The 22,485-nt window shown below is 38.9% G+C and overlaps 1 protein-coding gene across 22 annotated transcripts in view; it reads right to left on the bottom strand.

The window, feature by feature from the left end:
* CAMK2D (calcium/calmodulin dependent protein kinase II delta) overlaps window positions 1-22,485 on the bottom strand; it is a 298,301-nt gene that overhangs the window by 81,676 nt on the left and 194,140 nt on the right. For 12 of the 22 annotated variants that reach the window (XM_032781307.2, XM_032781309.2, XM_032781303.2 and 9 more), the window contains exons 5-7: window positions 17,619-17,684; window positions 14,646-14,718; window positions 4,967-5,069 (exon numbers count right to left, since the gene is read on the bottom strand). In XM_032781307.2, coding sequence (XP_032637198.1) covers window positions 4,967-5,069; window positions 14,646-14,718; window positions 17,619-17,684 — 242 coding nt within the window. Of the gene's footprint in view, window positions 1-4,966; window positions 5,070-13,571; window positions 13,645-14,645; window positions 14,719-17,618; window positions 17,685-22,485 lie in introns of all 22 variants that reach the window. The other 10 variants (XM_032781292.2, XM_032781290.2, XM_032781295.2 and 7 more) reach the window with 1 other exon arrangement.

Here is a 22,485-nt window from a genome sequence, read left to right on the forward strand (position 1 = left end):
CTACAGCATATCTATTGTAGGACTCCAGCAATGACAAGCAAGTGCATTTATTTAGTGTCACAGAATCATAAAAGTTACAGAAGGAAAATATCTACTAGATCTTCCCATCTGTCTCCCGGGAAATGCAGTATCTTTTCTATTTTATCCAGCTCCTAAGTGACGTAGTTAGCCCCTAAGTATGTTACAGAGTGGGGAAAAAAAGGTGTACCTACATAATCATATGAACATTTTTGCTGGTTGTTTGTTATTAGACTGATCAGAGATAGCATCAGATAGATCTAAACTACAGAAATTGTGTCAGTAGAGCTCATTTAGGAATCACAAATCATTTCCTGTGGATCCTTTAATTCAGCCATCTATCCATTCCGTGGATCACCAGACTGACATCCACACAGATTTGTTACAAATGTTATCACATATTCTATACTTCAGTGGTATTTCAAGTGCACTTATTGTCCAAACAGAATACAGTAAGATTAAAGCTACAGTTTCATGTTCATATTTAAAAAGTGAAAATACTGTATGAATAAAATGTCGCTGGAGCGCATGGAAAGTTTTATCAATGTATAATCAATAGGTAGGGCCAGAATTAGAAAACTAGTGTAGATCAGTGCATATTACAAAATATTGTCCAAACCCTCTCTCCCAATGTGGGGATTCATCCCAGTCAATGTCAGGTTGTGGTACTACCACTGCCCTCCTTTGAAAAATGCATGAGGGGAAGAGAAGTTATTGCTCCTACCAGAAGAGCATCATAGTGGCAGTTGCTCACAGTAGAAATCAAATCAGGCTGCAGCCTGTTTCCAAACACTGTCCTTCATTTTTCAGACTGTGCTGGCCCTTTCCAGGCCACCTCTGATATAAGTGACATTGTGGCAGTTTTCTACTATTGTACCTGTGCTCCCCTGGGGATGTTCCAGGTAAAAGATGGCCCAAACTCTGTAGTGAATCTGGCTCATGGAATTTACAAGTTTCTCTTCATTCTTTAAATACTAGACAATGTTGTTTTCCTCTTACGAGAAACATAGAATGGAAGCATGGAAGACACCAAATATAATCTATTGCCCCCTTTTTCTTATAACATGTCAAGCATTATGAAAAAATGAAAGTTATAGGTGAACGGAAGTAATAGATGACTAGAATGAATAAATGCTGGTACACTGAGAGATGAATAATCTCAGACTTTTTCTAAAACACAGTTTTAGTGGAATCTGTCCTGTTTGCCAATGGTCACGAAGTACTATTGCTTATAAGGCTGCCTGAATGACTAGAATATTGATTTGGTGACTGATACTGTAATATGCAAACTTGGCTAGCATATTTTTATCTATCTATCTATCTATAATTGAAAAGATATGCAAGGGCCTACGAAGACCAGAAGACCATTTAACTGAATAGTGTCTATGTGCCTAGAGCCTCAGCTGGTAATCTTTTCAGCATCTCCCCCACACACCCAACTATACCCCCTTCCTCCCTCCACAGCAGTGTCCTCTTTTGGGGAACCTGAAATATGGTAACCCTAAATTTAAGACAAGGTGCAACTTGGGCTCAATCCAGCTCCCAATGAGTTAATAGGATCTTTCCATGAACCTTAATATAGGGTAATGAGTCACCTGTTTCAGTGAGTCAACAGAGCCCACTTGATAGGTTTCAAGTAGATTAAACACCTGCTAACTGGGTGGAGTGTACTGGGAAAACGTTGCCAAGCTTTTTAAAAACAGCTACACAGAAATGAGGCTTATTTAATTAACAAATGTGCAAAACAGGAAAGTATCCTGTATTCTCCAAATAGGACATAATATATTCTGGACCATACTCTCTGCTGACATAAATCCACTGACTTCAGTGCAACTCTGCCAGGAGAGAATTTGTCCATCACACAATTTTGCAGGACAATATAATACATAGAAAAAGATCCTCATTGATTCAGACCTATAAGTAGTATTTGTGAGTCACTAAGTGCTGGAAAATCCACCAGATAACAAAAGTTCCACTGGAAGAGGGGAGAGAGAGAAAGTTCAACATGCTATTACTATACAGGATATGCAAGTTCAAGTTCTTCATTGTAGGGCTAGCTACGGGTAGATATACACTAAAACCAAAGCTGTGACTGTAGCTTAGATAGACATACCTGTGCTAGCTTTAATCAATCTAACATGGCTAAAATGCAGTGAAGCTACAGCAGCATAGGCTTTAGCATGGGCTGTTCAAGCCTGCCCAGAACCCTGGGTACGTATTTGCATTGCTAACCCACACTGAAACGTGCTGCTGCAGCATCATTGCTATTTTTAGTCATGTTTCCTAAATTAAGCTGGCATGGGTATGCTTCCCTGAGCTTTAATCAATCCCCCCACTTTTGACTGCAGTGTAGACAGAGGAAGAATGGCACTTGACATGCATGAGGAGCTGCTTCTTGTTACTGTTCTTCACAGAACTTTCCCAAAGACTCATACATCATGTACAAATATTCAACACTGCATGTAATTAGGCATGATCCAGGCACGTTCCTTGCAAATACCTGCAAATTCCTTGCATCACGGGCTTTGGACTTCTACCAGTATAAGTAGCAGATTAGGGCCTAACTCTGAACTCATAGCGGTGTAAGTCAAAAGTAACTCCATGAAAGTCAATGGAAAATTAAGCCCAAATTACATACTATGCAAAGGGTTTTGCGGGTGGAAAAAGCGGGGATTTAAAACATTGTTAGAAATGAATGGGGGAAGAAAATTAGGGCTCCAAAACAAGCACAGAACTCTTCATCCCCAAACAGAAAAACAAATAAAAACTGCTTTGTTACAACATGCTATTTTCCTCATTCCACTGCTAACAGCTGAATCCATACCAAAGATACTTTGAAAACAAATCCATTCACACTCTCTTCCCTCTCCTTGTGATCTGCCCTACAACTCCCCCACACTTCCTTTAACAAGATGGGGAAGTTTTTAACTACTGGGTGAAGGCTGAATTGATTCTTTTTGTATTTCAGAACCTCTTTGTCCTTCCCTAATTTCAACAGTACCACAGAGCTGTTTGATTAAAGAATAGTACTGGGTCTATCCTATTCTTACTGCTTTCATACCAGAGGCCTTGGTTACTTACCGCTTTGGTTTCATTTTCAAATTACATAATAATGTTCATTTTTCACTAATCTATGCAACAATGTACAGAATTTCTTATATTATACCCTTCTTCAAGTTTTGTCTGGCGTTGAATTAAATGTTGAATTAAATGTTCTGGGCTACAAGTGCTTTAAATGCATCACAGCTCCATACGAGCAACTGAAGGATTTTTTTTTTTTTTTTTTACATAGGGCTTGGCTACACTCGAAACTCCAAAGCGCTGCTGCAGGAGGGCTGCCGTGGCAGCGCTTTGAAGTGTGAGTGTGGTCGTGGCGCCAGTGCTGGGGGAGAGCTCTCCCAGCGCTGCAGGTACTCCACCTCCCCGTGGGGATTAGTTTGCAGTGCTCAGAGCTGCGCTCCCAGCACTGGGGCACTTTTTACACTGGCGCTTTGCAGCGCTGTAACTTGCTGCACTCAGGGGTGTGTTTTTTCACACCCCTGAGCGAGAAAGTTGCAGCGCTGTAAAGCGCCAGTGTAGCCAAGGCCATAGATCCACAGGAACTGCAAAATCCTGAGCACTCGTCTGAATTCACCCTATTGCTGAAATACCATTTAAAAAATTCTCAGGATTAAAGATCACCCTGATTAATTTTTTCCTGATTTGCCAGCTGTTTTCGCCATTAAATGCACACCAACTTCATTCTGTATTATTTTTGACCAAGTCCTGTTGTGCTGGCTTTTTCAGTTATATGCAGTGGTGATATTTAGATCTCCAGTGCAACTCTGTGTCTTCTAGATTGTAGAAATCCACTATAAAACAGAGCGGGATTTAAAACACTGAACTAGTTAATAAGGCCAATTCTTCAGACACTCAGCATGGCTAACCTGCTGCTTTTGCTCTGTTATTCTTATGCTTTGACAGCAAACTCTGGGTTTTTTATTTAATTTTTAAATATAGTTTTCCAGCTACTGTACGTGTGAATGGGTATCTGCTACTACCATTTTGCTATATTGTTCCTTTAGGGTCCCAATTATTTTTGCCTTATGCTTGACATCTGTTGAGTTACAAACAATGTATTCATACATACCTTAGTATTTTTTAAAAAACTTGAGAATAAACTCTTTTTCTCGCTTTTATTTATTTTGACCATCAGGTAATGACAATAATGAATTTGCAATCTACAGATGTTTAAATCAGGTCTGGATGAACTGATTGATTAGTTTTTTGGGGGCTAGTATTATCTTTTCTCAAGTGCGAAGGGAAAAATGTGCGTCTCCCACCCCTGGTGATCCTATTCCCCCCCGCACACTTTGGGTCTGCCTACTACCCTTACCACGGATCTCAGAATGTGCGTAAAGAGCTCTGCCTGACCCTTTCATGCATGATATAGAGGGTACAATCTGACAGTGTATATATTCCTTCTTAAGGGAGTGTGGGGAAGGGTTTAGGAGATGTCTTGAAGTAAGAAATTTCTCTTTTTGAAGTCATAATGGATGCATTTGACTCCACCCTTCAATACATCTTTGTGTCTCTTACTGAAAGTCAATGGGACTTAGGCTTCTTAGTCCGTAAGTGACATCTGCAAATGGGACTTAGGCTCCTATGTCACATAAGCACTTTAAAAAATTTTACCCACTGAGTTTTTAGCAAGATGCTGAGCTCCCCAGACTCTGCTGCGGTAATAAGAATTCAGGATGCTCAATAACTGTGCAGAAAAAAACCCAAAGTGAAGTAAGATGTAGAAACTGAATTACAGTACAAACCAAATAGCCAACCACTACATATTCAACTCTACTATGTATCATTGTCCATTATTATTATTAGGGTAGGTAACAGGAAGGGTTGGGAGGATGGGCAGAAATGTGAAATCAAACAATAAACAAAAAATAAAAGAAGGTTCACTTACCAAACCAAGCCTGTTGCTCTCCTTGAACTTCTATAGCCAATCCGAAGTCTGCCAATTTTACAGCTGCTCCCTTGGATTTGCTAGCTAACAGTAAGTTCTCAGGCTTTATTCAGAGAGAGAGAGAGAGAAGAGAGAGAGAGCAAAAGAGGAGGCGAGGAGAGAAGGGAAGTGAGATGAGGACACATTGTAAGTAACTTTTTTCAGCATTTACATTTCCCAGTACAGTATCCAATTACAGTTTTGTACTTTTCAGTATTGCCTATCTTATAGAGTGAAGAAAAAAACATGCATTTCCCCCTGAATATTACAGAAAGCTATGCATTTCATTCCTGCTTCTAAAGGACTACCTGGCCTGCAAATCAATGACAGCCAGACTAAAGGAGATGTGTAGACCTACTGAAGAGATTATGGGGACCTGTGTGATCAAATAAGTGTTTGACACCTGCCTTTGTGACACAAAGCTGGCAATCACAATTCACCTACAAAAATGCTGTAGGAAAAAAATATAGGTTGGGTCTGATCTGCATGCAGAATTTTTGCAGGATCAGTATATTATCTGCAACAACATTCTAAATGTGTAAAAAGCAACAGAGTGTCCTATGGCACCTTATAGACTAACAGAAGTATTGGAGCATAAACTTTCGTGGATGAATACCCACTTCATCAGATGCATGTAATGGAAATTACCAGAGGAAGGTATAAATATGCAAGCCAGAATCAGGCTGGAGATAATGAGGTTAGTTCAATCAGGGAGGATGAGGCCCTCTTCTAGCAGTTGAGGTGAGAACACCAAGGGAGGAGAAACTGCTTTTGTAGTTGGCTAGTCATTCACAGTCTTTGTTAATCCTGAGCTGATAGTGTCAAATTTGCAAATGAACTGAAGCTCAGCAGTTTCTCTTTGAAGTCTGGTCCTGGTCCTGCTACCCCTCTGATTATAAATGTGCTTTGCATCAGATAGTAATAACAGTAAGAGTCATGATTTTATATACATATTTATAGAATGGATATTAAATAGATTATATAGTGCAATCTTTTCAGCATGAGGACTGTACCCTCTGTGTTTGCACAGTGCCTCACATACAGTCTGTAACCAGAAATAGCAACTGCAAGGATAGTAATAATAGCTACTGTTATTGTTGCTATTTGTCATAATGTTCAATTACAAGTTAGATTCTAGGCAACAGCAAGAAATGACTATTTTTAACCAAATAAATGTTTCTGAAGAATTGCTGTACACTGAATCTGAGAGAGTTTTTCTTTTTGTATAGGTATATCTACTACTATTGGCAATTATCATTAATTTCGACAGAACTCTATTAATGATTGCTTATGAGTTTTAGAAGAAACTGGAAAAAATTCTGCACTGCTTAAAGTATTTTGATTAGGTACTTTGTAAGGAAGGTACTTGGTTTTGTTTCTAATGTGAATTCAAATGCAACATTAACTTTACATATTTAAAATAGAAGCTAAGGAAATGCAAAAGTTAGCATTCAAAACAGTGTTTAATTTAAAATATGGCAGTGCATGCTGTTAAATACACCATTTAGAATAGTGGTCTCCAACCTTTTTCGTTTGGTAGGCACCAGATGATGAGCCATGGAGGCCTGTGGTGGTGGACGAGCATCTCCTGAAATTCCGCTGACAAGCGGCAATGTCAACAGGCGTCACCTCCGAAATGCCACCGCCAAGCAGCATCATCCAAAGGCGTCAGCATTTCGGCGGCAACGCCTCTGGATAACATAGCTTGTTGGTAGCATTTCAGCAGATGCTCGTCTGCCGGCCAGTATGCGGGCACACTTAGACGCCATGGCACCCGTGGGCAACACATTGGGGACCCCGCCTTAGAATATACAGGACATCAATCTTTGCAAAGATAAGGCTGCTAGAGCAAAGTCAACTTTTTTTTAGAATTTTCAGAATATTGTAGAGTTCAGAAAAAATATAGCTGAGACACTATCTGTAGGACCCAATATTCTTCCCGACACTCCCCCTCTCATGTTAAAACATTTTCTTTAAAAAAGAGGACATGCCCTATGTTTACTTTAGTTACAATCTCCCTCCTGCAAATTTATCTCACTAATTATCTGAACCATCACTTGTGCAGGGATGTTAAAAATATTGCATCAAATCACTACATTTTGTCTTAAAACGAGGCCCCAATACTGCCAACTCTTCAGTGCAAGCTTTATTTTAAGCATGTGAGCAACTTCATCGGTATCAGTGGAACTATATACATGCTTAAGGTTAATAATGTTTGCAAGATCAGGGCCTAAGGCTGTAAGCCTTTTGGGGTGGAGGCTGTCTTTTAGTATATGTCTGTACAGTGCCTAGCACAAAAGGACCCTAATGTGGGTAGGGCCTTGAAGCATTGCAGTGATGACAACGATGATGATAAATAATAATGGCTTCTTACTAGGTTCTTCTAAAATCTTGTTTAGAAGTTTATTTTTTTCTTGTCACACAAAACTTTTATTAAATCAAAAACCTAGCAAAGAACTAGCTATTAATTAAATGCTACTTACACCAACAGGTTTATTTTTCTTTTTTTCCTTGCTATTTTTGTGGTAGCTGTATGTAAAAAGGTTTAATCAAAAGTATTAAGTATTTTTTCACCGTCATTGAATTTAAAAATGGCTGAATGAAACTTCCTTGACTTCTCATCTTCTCTCTATCCTCCCCACCAAAAAAATCAACTTTGGGTTGAGACCAAACATGGAAATTCGGTCCGAAAGGAATTAGTCATTTTAAAGCAATTACTAAACATTGAAAACAAGGGGTTGGGATTATATGAAAACTGGTCTAACAATAATGAAAACTATAATATAACTGTAGTTCTTCAGCAGGGCTGCCCCCCACCCATTTATTTTGGAAACACTTCCAAAAGAGATATGTGAAAGTCATCTAATCGTTCACCCCACATATGCTAGGTCTTACAAACTATTCTGTTAAAAAACATGACATACACACTGTGACGGTACCTCCCATAAGGCTTTATGGGAATATTCTTAGAATGCGTTTTATGCTACATATGCCATGTAACATATCTCCGTAAAGTTTATGATCTACTGAATGTATTAATCCTATTTGTATGCATGTATCATTTTTGTATTTGAAGTTATGAATGTTGGCTGTGTACTAGCTTGATTTCTAATTAATCTTAGTAGAGCATTTGGTCAGTTCCTGGAGAAAGGAATGTTGAAATTAAGTATCTAATCAAGAAACACTTAAAGGACAATGGATCTTGAAACACTCCAATCCACATAAGAAGTCTACTTGAGGACGTTCAAGGTAGCATGTAAACATGTTCCCTTGATTGCCTTTGATTGGCCTTCCCCAGTGACTCATGAGAGGTGTCATGAAGGGTGACATATAAAAAGGGAAATAAAAACAACCCAGGAACCTAAGACCAGTTAGTTTAACTTCTGTGCCAGGGAAGATAATGGAGCAAGTAATTAAGGAAATCATCTGCAAATACTTGGAAGGTGGTAAGGTGATAGGGAATAGCCAGCATGGATTTGTAAAGAACAATCACTGCAGTCACATCGTCAGACATAACTCCATTTTACAATAGCAGCATTCATAGATCGTAGAGTTCTCATAGACTGGAAGGCGACTCGAGATGTCATGGAGTCGCAGTCCCCTTGACCTTCATTGGCAGGGCAATATGTACATATAACCATCCCATTAAACATTTATACCTACCTACTCCTAAATATCTCCAGAATGAGATTCACAACTTCCCTAAAGGTTTATTTATCAGATGTTTTAAACCACCCTGACAGCAGGAACTTTTCCTAATGATCAACCTAAACCCTCCAGCTGCTCAGGTTTAACCCATTGCTTTTTTCTTATCCTTAGAGGCTAAGTGAACAAGTTTCTCACCTCCTTCTGACACCCTTTTCGATACCTGAAACTGCTATCATTGTTCCTTCTCAGTCTTCTCTTTTCCCAAGCTAAACACCCCACTTTCAGCCCTTCTCTCACTAGGTCATGTTCTCACGACCTTATAATAATTCTTGTTGACTCTTCTCCATGGCTCTCTCTCAATTTCGCTACCTCTATTAAATGCAGGTTGGTCCAGAAACTGGACAATACTCCTGTTGAGCCTAACCAGCACAAACGTAGAGTCGTGAAGAATGACTTCTAGATGTACTTGCTCCATACAAACCTGTCAATGCATCCAGATCATGTTTTGCTTTTTTGCAACAGCAATCACATGTTGATATATTTAGTTGTGGTCCACTAATAACCCTAGGTCCCTTTCTGCCATACATCTTCCCTTCTGTTGTTGATAAAAGGTACGATTTCCTTCCTAAGTGAGCACTTTATATTTGTCTTTGCAGTTCCAGGTGACTCCTAAACTCCATCTTGGAGCTGGACTTTGCATAGGAGTGAGGAGGGGGTCTCCACCCACAAGAGAAAGTCTATTTAAACCCCTGGGAGACCCCTCCATTTTGTCTTCAGCTGGCTAAAGAGGGAGCCTCTCCACCCCCGCACCCCAGGATACTTGAAAAAAACTGGAACAAAAGACAGTAACTACAGGGGATGTGAGTGATTAATGGACCCAGGCTAAAAGACGACTAGTCTGTAAAAGGAGCATTCTGGAACTGGTGAGGATCTCATGTGTATTCAGTTTGAACAGACACAGATTTGCGCATTTTATTTTATTTTGCTTGGTGATTTACTTTGTTCTGTCTGTTACTACTTGGAACCACTTAAATCCTACTTTCTGTATTTAATAAAATCACTTTTTACTTATTAATTAACTCAGAGTATATATTAATACCTGGGGGAGCAAACAACTATGCATATCTCTCTATCAGTGTTATAGGGGGCGAGCAATTTATGAGTTTACCCTGCATAAGCTTTATACAGGGTAAAACAAATTTATTTGGGTTTAGATCCCATTGGGAGTTGGGCATCCTGGGGTTAAAGACAGGAACACTTCTGTTAGCTGCTTTCAGATAAACCTGCAGCTTTTGGGGCAAGTAATTCGGATCCTGAGTCTTTGTTGGAGTAGACGGGAGTGTCTGGTTCAGCAAGACAGGGTGCTGGGCTCCCGAGCTGGCAGGGAAAGCAGGAGCAGACACACATGATTCAGTCAATACATAATTGGTGACATTTATTTAGAATAAAGATTAAAGTTTCCCAGAATAAAATGTAATCTATTTTTCACTTGAGTTATTTCCATCTATTTAAAACACAATACCCCCAATATTTAAAAAAAAATTTTAAATGCTTCTTTAACTTTGACATATTTTATAAATATTAATATAAACAATGTCACCCTGTCATTTCCTCATACCTATTTTAATGTACGGCTAACATTCTTAGAGGTTTTCAACCAGACAGACAGAGAGAAATTTGCAGTAATTACTTCCTGGAATGCATTGCTTATGTAAACCACTTAAAGCAATGGATGGTCCTATTTGTTTGTGATCTTCAACAATCCAGCACAGTGAAATTTCATACGCTACCAGTTAACTAGATATTTATCATGCATGAACGTCAAATGACTAAGGTGTAAGTGCATAACTGGAGAGGAACTGGAAGATTTTACAGCATAATCTTGTGTATCATCCATGAAACTAACAAATCAGTCTGGATCAAAAAGTTGCACTCTGCACTAAGGAAGTTTGGCTGCAGTCATGCATGTAGAAACGCAGTGATGATTTAAAAAGTTACTTGTAAATAAATTAACAGAGATAAAATTATGACGTGTGTGGAAACGTGTTTATTCAGAAAGGTTTTGTGTGGATTTTAATACATCTGGAGCCTAATCTTGATTATTTTTTTCACAAGGGGAGTCTGTGGGGGTTGTTAATCATCTTAGATTCTCAAGAGAACCATTGGTACTGACGGCCAGAGCCAATGTAACTTAGATCTTGATTTTCTACATGCAAGAGTGTTGTGAACTATGTGAAAGAAGGCAGTAAGTGTTTCTGCCAGCAATTTTAAATATCTATGAGATAGTTTTTTTCTGGATTGGGTTCTAGACCCATTCCAATACACCAAGGTTCCCAAACAGTGCTCCATGGAGCACTTCCTGGTGGTCATTTGGTGCCAGATCACCTCTTCATTTCTAGCTGCTCAACTGCATTAAAAAAAGAGCTAGAAATATATGCATACTTCCCTAAAATGAAGCCAGATCATCCCTCTCACACCAAATGGGAAAGGACATTTTGTAAGCATGCTGTCAGGATATGGACAGGGTTTGACGAAAAGCTACTTCCAAACCCTCACAAGGCCAAGACCATTCCCCCAGATGCCTGGCCGCCTGCCGCTCCAGTTCTAAGTGGCCTCTCCAGGCTTTCTTGCTGGAGTTTCGCCAGATCCTTGTGTGGAGAGAGTTGTAGAAAACTGAATATGGCCCAGGAACGTATTCCCTTCTCTGCATCACTTCCATGTGGGCTGAAGGGGGCTGATTTTCAGTTTCCTTGAGTTTTCATCTTGAAATGAAATTATTTCAGATTTAAGCACTGAAGTGTAATAGGAACAAAGTGTCTCTACAGCTTCCAATTCATTCAGGATTTGCCAAAATAAAAAAAATCCACAAGTGGGCTGAGATGGAGAGAGCACAGTTGGGTTACATAAGGGATCACTCTTTTTTCATGCATCTCTGAAGAAAATGTCACTTTATATGAACCTATGAATGGTAAATCAACCATTCCTTATCCTCTCAGTGTATATAGCTACACTCCAGTTTCTTTAATGGTGGATTGTACAGTATATACAGTGGGATCAGGCATCTTTAAAGCATCTAGTCAAATTTCATATCCTTTCATTTAAAGCTGGTGCTGACCGAGACGTGTTATCCAGCTGCTGAGAAGGATTTGTAGACTGGACAGAGACTTGGCATTGTAATGTTGTCCAAACTATGAAATATGGGAGCTCCATAAGAGCAAAATGGGGGATGCTGTCTGTGCTTTTGGAATCCACCACATCCTCTAGGTTTTCTCATTCCTGTTTTCCTGCATTACAACCCCTTAGATTTATCTAGCGTAACTTTAAAGAAATCTATAAATAAAGTAACTATACAGCTCTTTCCTAGGGGTGAGAGATGAGGAAAGGGAAGACAATGTTCTGATCCTGGCTCTATCACTGGTGATGGAAAACCCCAATCTGGAAAGGAAATTCCACTACCCTATAATAAAATTCCCTGACCAAAGAGAAAGGGAATTGGCAGTATGGAGAAACAGAGACAGAGAGTGAGTGTGCTCAAATGAAGGATGGGGTGAGACCTACAACTGCCTTGGGCTATAAAGATGCCATCTTTATATTTCCTTTTCAAGGGGAACCCTTTATTCAGATAGTTTCCATTGGCCTTCTTTATAAACAGATTAACTGCATCTAGGATCTTGAAGACTGAATGCTGTCTGAGTTTAGTTTTTCTCTTCTTTTGTATGAAGAATGAGATGTCAGTACCAGTGTTTTTATAGACTATCTAGCTTGTCTCTAGGATTATGTCTACATTGCAATTAGACACTCACAGCTGGCCTGTGCGAACTGACTCAGGCTCGCAGGGCTTGGGCTGCATGGCTGTTTAATTGCAGTGTAGACATTTCAGCTTGGGCTATAGTCTGAGCTCTGGGACCATCCCATCTTGCAGGGTCCTAGAACCTGGACTCCAGCCACACGTCTACACTGCAATTAAACAGCCCTTAGCCCGAGCCCCGTGAGTCAGCTGGCGTAAGTCAGCCATGGGCTTTGAATTGCAGTGTAGAAATACCTTATGAGCCATCCAGGAGCAGAAAGGGAGAGATCACTTCAACCTCTTTAGTTCCATCTCCAACTTGCATCAGATGGAATTTGATGTAGCAGTTATCTCCAGTCATTTGGAAATCTATGTAGTTAAGACAGGGTGATATTCTTCTTAGCAAAGGGAACATCTTTCCCAAAATTCTATTCTAAATACTAACACCATTCTGTGAAGAACTTTAACCTTCAAGAACTTTCTGGTTAGAAAATGCAGCAATTCCAGCTTTAAACAAAGGTGGCCTGTAGCACAGTCATCAGCCACAACAAGAAGTAGAATAGGGCAGGCCTCAGTAGCAGCGATCTCGGGATGGCTATTAGGACATGGGGCGTGCATGTAGTAATATGCTTCTCAGGCAGCTCTTTCTAAAAATGGTTTGAAAGTCCTATTCATGTTAGCTCAGCTGCTTCCCATCACCCATCCCAGACAGCTCTGGGATGACAGAGTGGCATACTGTTTATGTAATTACATTACAGGCTCTAATACTTGAAAAATAACTCCTTTTTCCCTTTGCTCTCTATTACTAAGATGTATAGATAATAACAATCCCTGAGCAGGTTGAGAGGATTTTGCAGGTTCACTCCTATTTTTGCCACTGAGGTGGGAAAGGAAAATATTTACAATTTCACTGGACAAGTTTGGTAACTGTAATTGGTTTTTAAATTGAAATTCTATTAAACAGCAACAATTTGTTCAATTAGGTTAGCTATTCCAGTTCGGTAAAATCTACAAGCAAGTTTATGCAAAAAGACAGACATGCTCATCTCTTCTGCCTTTACATGCTCATCTGCAGCTGAACAGTAAGTAGGAGCTGTGTGGTGTGAGATCTGCTCCAACAGTATTACTCACCTTCAAGTCCCGATGGACTACTCCCATCTGATGACAGTGTAGCACAGCCTCCAGGATCTGCTGAATGCAATGACTGCATGCAAACACCAGGGGGCTTGTGTTAGTTCCAAGCTTACACTCACTGTCTGTATACTCTCAGCGAGACTGGGTTAAAGTGCAAAACTAGCAAACAACTGAAGATGTTTTACACAACCTTCAGAAATGTACACACATCACTCACACAGAGCAGCTACTATCTCAGAAATGCCATGCCATGTGAAGGCTTTACCTTATTTTAACCATTTTGATCTGTACAGGGAGTTTGGAAGAAGGAAGGTCAATGTGGACTCCACCTGGTTTAATGTAGAAGTCCTGTTAACATGGATGTGCTGTTTTGGAGATTACTGTATTTTAAAAATGCAACAAATACTGAAAACGTGTTGATAACATTATTCCTTAAAAAGTTATGTTAAATATTTAGTTGCATTTGTTCCTTTTCCTCCCTTACTTCCTGAGAGCTCTCTGTTGCATTAGAAATCATAGCAGCCAGGTAGGCAGTAAGGTAAAATTACTGTAAGTAATGTATTTTAGATAACTTATTAACTTCTCATGCTTTAATTTAGCTGGAAATCATCATCTCTTGCCTGAGAGTTCATCATACTCTAATGGAGCAATGTGTGACCAGTTGTTCTGCTACTGCAACCCATGGTCTCAGAACAGAAGTGGTGTTTCAATCTGCAGGCTGACATACATCACAGCCAAAGTGCAACTCCAGATGCATTCAGAATGATTAATGAAATCCCTTCCAAAATATATGTATCATACCAGCCACGTTCAGCTAGGTGTGATAAATCCAACACCTTGGAAGGTCACAGGTTTCAATCTTAAAGCAACTACTTCTCCTTTTGCCATGATGTATGTTAGGCCTGTAGACTTGCAAACTGGAAAGAGGCATCATGCATTATTTATTCATTTAGTCATTTTGAGGGTGAGGAGGATAAGCAAGGGAACATCTCAGCCAACCCACCCTCTGCCCTTTCAAAGTAAAAAAAAACCCAAAAACTCTTATCCAATTGATGGGCACCAGATACTGACCTTCAGGTCTCTGTGAACTATGCCATTTAGGTGACAATGATTAACACTTTCTAGAATCTGCTGTATACAATGACTGCAAAGATACAAGGGCAGAATGGAAGGGAGAACATTTTAAAGGCACATAATCACATCAAATACAAAATAAAATAAAGTTTTAACAAAATATAAGGAACAAAAACGGGTTTACATTTCCTGACAAATCTTAACTGCACATGGAACGGGAACAAAACAATGCTGAATATAAAAATACACCTCTACCCCGATATAATGTGACCCAATATAACATGAATTCGGATATAACGTGGTAAAGCAGCGCTCTGGGAGGGGCGGGACTGCGCACTCCGGTGGATCAAAGCAAGTTCGATATAACGCGATTTCACCTATAACGCGGTAAGATTTTTTGGCTCCCAAGGACAGCGTTATATTGGGGTAGAGATGTATTTTCAGATCTAAAACAAACAAAAACTAAATATAAAAACAAACAAAAAAGACATTTAACATCCAAAGTGTGGTATCATCAAACAGAACAATTTGTGTGGTGTTTTCATTCAGCAGCATGGAGATTTTTAAAGAACATATCAAACCTTAAAAAAAAAAAAAAAAAAAAAAGCCAGAAAAAATCTGGGAGGGCAGTGAAATCCATAAGTAGTTTCTGATGTACTTTCTGAGAAGGTTTATAGTCTGACATCAATATTAAACACACAAGTGTTGAAATAAGAAAATGAACAAAAATGAAAAGATACAGAAGAAATGGGAGTAAAGATTAAAAAATAAACAAGAAAAAGCAAAACATTTATCATTTTGAATATAATGGTTTCTTGCAGAAAGTATTAATGGGAAAATAAATGTAAATAATTCAATAAGGAGGTAAACATTTTCATTTAAAACAGCAGTGACAACAATAATTTAGTTAGTTGCCCCATGTAAAATGGAAATCAGGATTAAAGGCCCTGAACTAAAATTTTCAAACATGGGTGTATGAATATAGGTTCCTAAATGCGTAAGTGTACAACTAAATGCTAAGAACCCATAATTCTCATTGAAATAATTACCACTGAAAAATCAGGCCACTTTTATTTAGGTGCTTAAAACGTGGAATTAGCAGCATGGTTTTATACATGCAATTTGAAACTTTTGGCCAATCTATAGTGCCAAAAAATCACAGCTGAAAACTTTGGTTTTCTACACCAATGGAATGATTTTCAGATATATTTAGCACTGTTACGGCCAATGAGAAGAGCTCATTTTTACTTCTCATTGAGTCAGAAATCTGGGACTATATGTACTGTACTTGCCAAAGGGCCATGGATTTGATGCTGATCATATTAAATGTTTTCGCCATGAAATTCAGTAGATAGGAACAGTCATAAATCAGTAAGAAGAGCCCAGTTCTGAAAACTCTTTCTTACATGAGTAGTCGCTAACACATTTAACTAGTCCTATTGACATTAAACAAACTGCTTGCATGAATAAGGACTACTTAGGTAAGGGTTTGCTGGAACAAGTCTTATTTTTATTACAGATCATGCATCTATAAAGCTCATTAGCTACTTCAAAGGACACACACAAACACATACATAGATGCGTAACACCCATAAACACTACACTTCTTTAATACAGAATATATTTGGATGCACCCCTTTGCATCATATAATAACTTTTAAAACAGAATAATCACCTCAGCTTTTATTGTCTTTAAAAACAAAGCATAACCACTTTGTGGCATTTGGCATCAGCATTAGAAAATGTGACTGTTTCCACAGAACTAAAGAAATTAGGGTATGCAAAAATTATTCAGTCAGCCCTCCACAACTGGTAATCCAGTTTTCTCCTCTGCAGCATGTTTTATCCAGCTTAGTTTTAAATGTCATGAGCGATCAGGTTTCCACCCTTTTCCTTGGGAGATTATTTTTCAGTCTAATCAATTTCAGTGTCAGGAGGTTTCCTAACATCCAGCCCAGATTTTCCTTTGCTCACCATCATCTCATTACTACTTGTTATACAGACTTGGGACACCGCTAATGTTTTCTCTCTGTCTGCTAAATGAAATTTAAAGGACAGAATATTTGTGCTGTTATTTAAAACACTCCCAATAATGTGTTTTACATAAAGTGACTATGGTCTAAAAGAACAACCCTTACCATTGTAAAGGACTGACTGAATGTTATATAGCTACATGGCATCTCTATGTGATGTGGGTATTATAAATATATAGAAGCAAAATATCTAGCTAAATTTATTTTAAAAGGAATTTTCTCACAGAAGTTAGCAATGGGACAAATATGAAGAGGTGCCTTAGGGAACCTAATGGACCAGAGTGTTTGCAGATTTGGAAACATCATGAGTTCAACAGAACACTGAATTGGGAAAAGACTATGGTACCCTGGATGTCCCTACCTCTAAAGAATCCTGTTAAGGTTCAGCCTTTTCTTCTCTTTTTTCAATAAGCAGTTGCAGTTACAATTAGTAACTGCAGCTCCACAATCTGAGCACTGACAGAGACACACAGTAGCTATTACCGTTTGTTAACGGGAAAAAAAAAATGTATCTCAAAGGAAGGAAAAGTTTTTTGGATTCAGAACACTAGTAAAACTAAATATGTAGACATCTTCAAAATTGGTGTGTATGTCACATTAAAGTATTATTTCCATGGGAAAATTGAGGCAGAAAGTGTCTTTGCTAAGGACAGCATAGGTGTCAGAATCAGGTTATAATACCAAGGGTGAAATTATGGCTCTGTTGAAGGCAATAGGAAATTTACCATCACCCAAACTGAGCTCAAGCCACTAGACCGTGTCTATCTTCCAAATCTAACAAAGCCTTGATGGGAACTATAGATGAAGATTGAATTGCTTTGTTCTAACTGATGCCAAACACCATAAGTAAACACCAAAATAAGTAAATATGCTAGCATAATCAAAGACGATTGTTAAAATCTAGCAATAAACAACATTCTAGAAATCAAGCACTTACCTGGCATCTGCTTCACTGTAATATTCCCTTGCAACTATATCTTCAAACAGTTCACCTCCAGTGACTCTGTGAAAACAAACAATTCATTAGGGCCAGAAGCAATGTGGCAAAAAAGTATCTTAAATTATTGTTATGGATTTAACCATTATCCCTTTTTTTTTTTTTTTTTGGTGGAACAGGCTGTCATCCTTATTACAATGGCAGATTTTCCCAGCTAAGTTCAAGGAGCTGCAACTGCTTACATCGGGGTGAATTTGATCTATGACTCATGCCGTGCCAGAAACCGCCCCCTCACCCCAAACTATGAACATGTGCAGGCTGCAGTAATGTTTGTATATTTATCTTGTGGTAGAAACTGACACAGGATAAATATACAAAATGTAACTAATACAAATATATAAGCACAAATAAGATCATCTTAATTTTGTCATAGAATTCTTAAAAAAAAAAAAAGAGTTCAAATCCAGCCATTCACCAAAAACCCATTAGAGTAAGGACGGTAAATACATGCAAAATACACACGAACAATGATGTCAAGTATGTTCTCGGAAAAAGAGTCAGCTTATTAAATCAGGGTATGCACCAACACGAAACATGAACAAACATCCCCAATATACTTTAATGGCCACCAGTTCAACAGAACACTTACGAGAGTGTTTAACTTTAAGCACATGAATAGTACTATTAGAGTCAGGGTGTTTAAAGTTAAACATGCAGTTAAATGCCCTCAGAATCAGAGCCTTAATTATCAGAAGACTTTACTGACTTCTCACTAAGCCATAATTACTAATTTGGCAGGCCCTCTCAGTCCCGGTGAGTTCTGCCCCAGCCACCACGCTTGAGAGAAGTTCTGTTCTCCCTCCAGTTGCAGTCCTGAATGAAACAGAAGTCCAAAGATATGCTGCCTTCCCCACTGCATCCTTAAAAGGTCCCTTGCTACCACAAACAGATATCCTGAACTGATTGTTATTCTATTATAAATACACTACTGTAATCCAGAGGAGGATTTAGAATAATTTATTTTAAAATTTACAAAAAGTCTACTTACTTTCACGTGCTCCTGCCCTTTCCACCATAAAATCTCACCTCAGTTTGCATATATGTATAGAACCTAAAAGGACTTCTTGGAAGAAGTCTGAGTTATATGTATGCTCTTTCTATTGGATTTTTTAAAAGTCTTGCCTCCAGTGATCTCTGCATATAAGGTGATTCCAGGATGTCAAGTCTCCAAAGAGGACATATTTCATCGTAGTATATGAATCAAGTGAAGCCTTTTATAGCACACTGCGTTAGAAAATTGTCAAACTAGAAATTTTAGCTCTGGGCTTGTCTCCATGTTGTGTTAGACCGCACTAGAGTGATGTAAACTCCAGTGCACTACCTGATCTGAACATGTTGTGCACTACCTGACCTGCCTGGACCCTGCTGGTGCACACTAAAAGTTCCCCTAGTGAACATTAATGTAGTCCTGTGTACTACATTAATACACATTAGGGGACTTTTAGTGTGCACCAGCAGCGTCCACACAGGCCAGTTAGTGTGCAACATGCCAGTGCTTACTAGAATTTATACTCCTCTTGTGCAGACTAGCACACTGTATAAACAAGCCCTCTTAAGCAGAAGAATATAAAGAACTTGTATTAAGTTGCTTGAAAACCCATTATTTTAAGCACAGTGAACTTCATTTTTTATTTGCAGAACCTAATTGTATTTTATGTGAAAAAGTAAACCGGTAGTGGGATCTGAATTCTACAAAACTGCATTATTTATTTCCCTATTGCTGTAGTAGTTACTTGTGGCTAAATAGCTATAGGCAGAACATTAGTTATTCAGTACAAAAAAGCAATCAGCTGAGAGACAGGAATGAACTGCTCAGCAAGGAGTAAAGCCCCCTTTGCAGGGGCAGGTTGTTGCAACGTGTATTTTTATTTTTCTGTGTCCATTTGCTGGTTGGAATAAATCCACCATATTCTAGGCTAACATATTAGCAACTCTGGAGAACAATCTACTTCATATAACAGAATGTTACTTCATTGCAAAGTCTGTAGCAAAAACTAGGAGTTATACTGCATTCACAGACAGGTTGTCTAACTGTCATTTCTTTTTGTCTTCTACCCTCCAGTGTTTGAGTTGGTTGTTAAGGCACAAAAATACCTGATAAATGCATATTTTAACTCTCTTTGGTAGCGCCTATTACATATATTTTTGTTTGCTTTGTTTTTGGAAAAGAGAAAAGGTTTAATTTTCACTGTAATGTGAATGAATAAAAACAAAACATCCTTTCTTCTTGTGCCTCATTAGAACAACTCTTTAGATCCAAGCCGAAAAGAAAAGAAAAAGCTTTTAATCAAAGCAGCTTTTAATTAAAGAGTACACCAAAATGTTGCTTATTCTAATCAAAATTGAAGAAAAGGGAAAATGGCTACATATATACTGACACTGGATGTTTACATGGCATCCACAGCTAGTGCTATGAGATGGAAAAACAAAAGCAAGAAAAATAAAGTTGAAATTTTACTCACAGAAAACAAATAGCCAGAAATTCCTGTATTCCTTCCCCTCAAAGAAAAGAATTAGACTCTTAGGGAATCTTCAACATTATCAGCAGTGTAACTGGCCATCGACAGGACAATAAAAATTAGAACAATTAACATTAATCTCTCCCTTCCTCTCACCCTGGCAATTTAGTACCAAAGTGGACACAACGCATTCCTACCAACTTGTGAATAAGTTTTACTTTGCAAAAAAGTTATTTCCTATATCTTCAGTTACAAAACAAATATATCTAACTGAGAGGGGTCTGAGCTGCCAAGCATGGATATCAGCTTTCCCAAAGATTGTGGACGTTTGGTTATGAGGTTCTGGTTGCATCTCTAATGAAATAACATGAACTTGAACCATGATCATCAACTGCAGAAATAATTTAATCTCTAAAATCAATTTATACAGAGGAAAATTAAGGCAGCCCATATCTAAAACATTAACTTCCTAATATTAGGATCTTCTGTTTAACCATTTCTTAGGGCTTGACTAGAGAAAAACTGAAAGTTCCGCAAAGCACCATGGAGAAAGGAAATGCATCATGTATAGACATTAGGTTATGTATGTAAGGCTGAAGCTAGCTTTCAGATACGGACTAGATCTCACACTGTGCAGGTGCAGAGTGTGGCATGCATAAGCAAACTACAAAGAAGGAGCAAACGTGATTCTGACTCTGCACTAGAAAGCTGCTGAATGGCTGCCAAATCACTCCCTGCAGCAATTAAGGCCTAGGAAGGAAACACATAGCTAAGGGCAAGGACTGTATTTTTGTTGTATGGACAGTGCCCAGCTCAAGGAGACCCTGATCCAAGGAGCAATGAGGCAATGCCACAATATAAATACTATTACTCCTACTAATAATAATCAGTGCCTCATAATAAAGTTCACAACTAAACCTCTCTCCTCAGACATACCTACCCTAGTCCTAATTTCATCCTTATTTTTGGATGAAAATAGGGGCGGTACTGGGAGCTTGAGACTTATTGCCTTTCAGCGTGGATGACTATGTATAGCCCTCGATCTTCCTTGTGCCTGTTTCATTTGCACTGCATTCACACTGACACACAATAACCTTGAATATCACACTGCACGGCATACAAGGGCTCCAGCATCAAGGCCTACAATACATATTTTGACTTCCTTCTCCTTTCATAACTGCACAAAATCAAACCAATCTGCCTCAAATCTTACATGTGCCCCCACAGTCCCCCTGAGAAATTACTAAGGTTAACAATAGTCACAGGGAGTACGTAGTGCAGCGAGCTTTAAAGGGAAGGAATCTGGCGGGGAGGGGCAGCTGTATTTCTTCCCCTTTGCCCCATAAGGAACAAAGGCTTTTATGTTATCATGAAGGCTAGGAAAGAGGAGACACAAAGAGGATTAGTCTCTTCATTTCCCATAGCAATTAGACAGGCATGGATGTCGGCAGGATCGTTAGGTGCAGGGGGTATGGCCAGTTATGAGGATGTGGGGGAAGGAGTGGGAGTGTCTCCCCGGGGTACGTTCCAGTTCTGTTCCTAATTCCGAATCCACAATATTCATGGAAAGAAATGACATCCTTTTGCTGGCAATCCTTGTGTATCATAAGCCAATGCATGCACACTCTCTTTTTATTAAAGGAGATGTGATAAGAATAAGCATGCCATTGGGATTTCATTGAAGCCCTCCTTCTGAAAACTGGATACACTGTTCATGCACAAGCAGCTGTATTTTCTAGTGTTATTATTGCCGCTAAATTAGTTTTGTTTAAGAAGTGAATTGGGCGGAAACAACTTCTCTTTTCACAATGATTCATCTATAAATGGTTATTCAGTCCTTTTGGAAACGCAAGTGTAAGCCACATGCATACACTGCTGCGTTTAGTTTCATACGTAAGGGAAGACAAAGTAGGGTGGATACATAATTTCTTGTTTTTGTTTCAGGGACGCTGTGTGTGAACAGATTCACCTCACTTAAAAACTAACAAAATCAGACATAAAAATACAAGGGTCACAGCACACTATTACTGAAAAATTGCTTACTTTCTAATTTTTACCATATATTCATAAAATAAATCAATTAGATTATAAATATTATACTTACATTTCAGTGTATAGTATATAGAGCAGTATAAACACATCATTGTCTATGAAAAAGACGGTTACTCACCTTTGTAACTGTTGTTCTTCGAGATGTGTTGCTCATACCCATTTCAGTTAGGTGTGCGCGCTGCGTGCACGTTCGTCAGAGAAACTTTTACCCTAGCAACACTCGGTGGGCCGGCAGGTTGCCCCCTGGAGTGGCGCCGGTATGGCGCCTAATATATACTCCTGCCGGCCCGCCCACT

The sequence above is a fragment of the Chelonoidis abingdonii genome, chromosome 5 (assembly GCF_003597395.2).
Source record: "Chelonoidis abingdonii isolate Lonesome George chromosome 5, CheloAbing_2.0, whole genome shotgun sequence".
NCBI classification, from domain to species: Eukaryota; Metazoa; Chordata; order Testudines; family Testudinidae; genus Chelonoidis; species Chelonoidis abingdonii.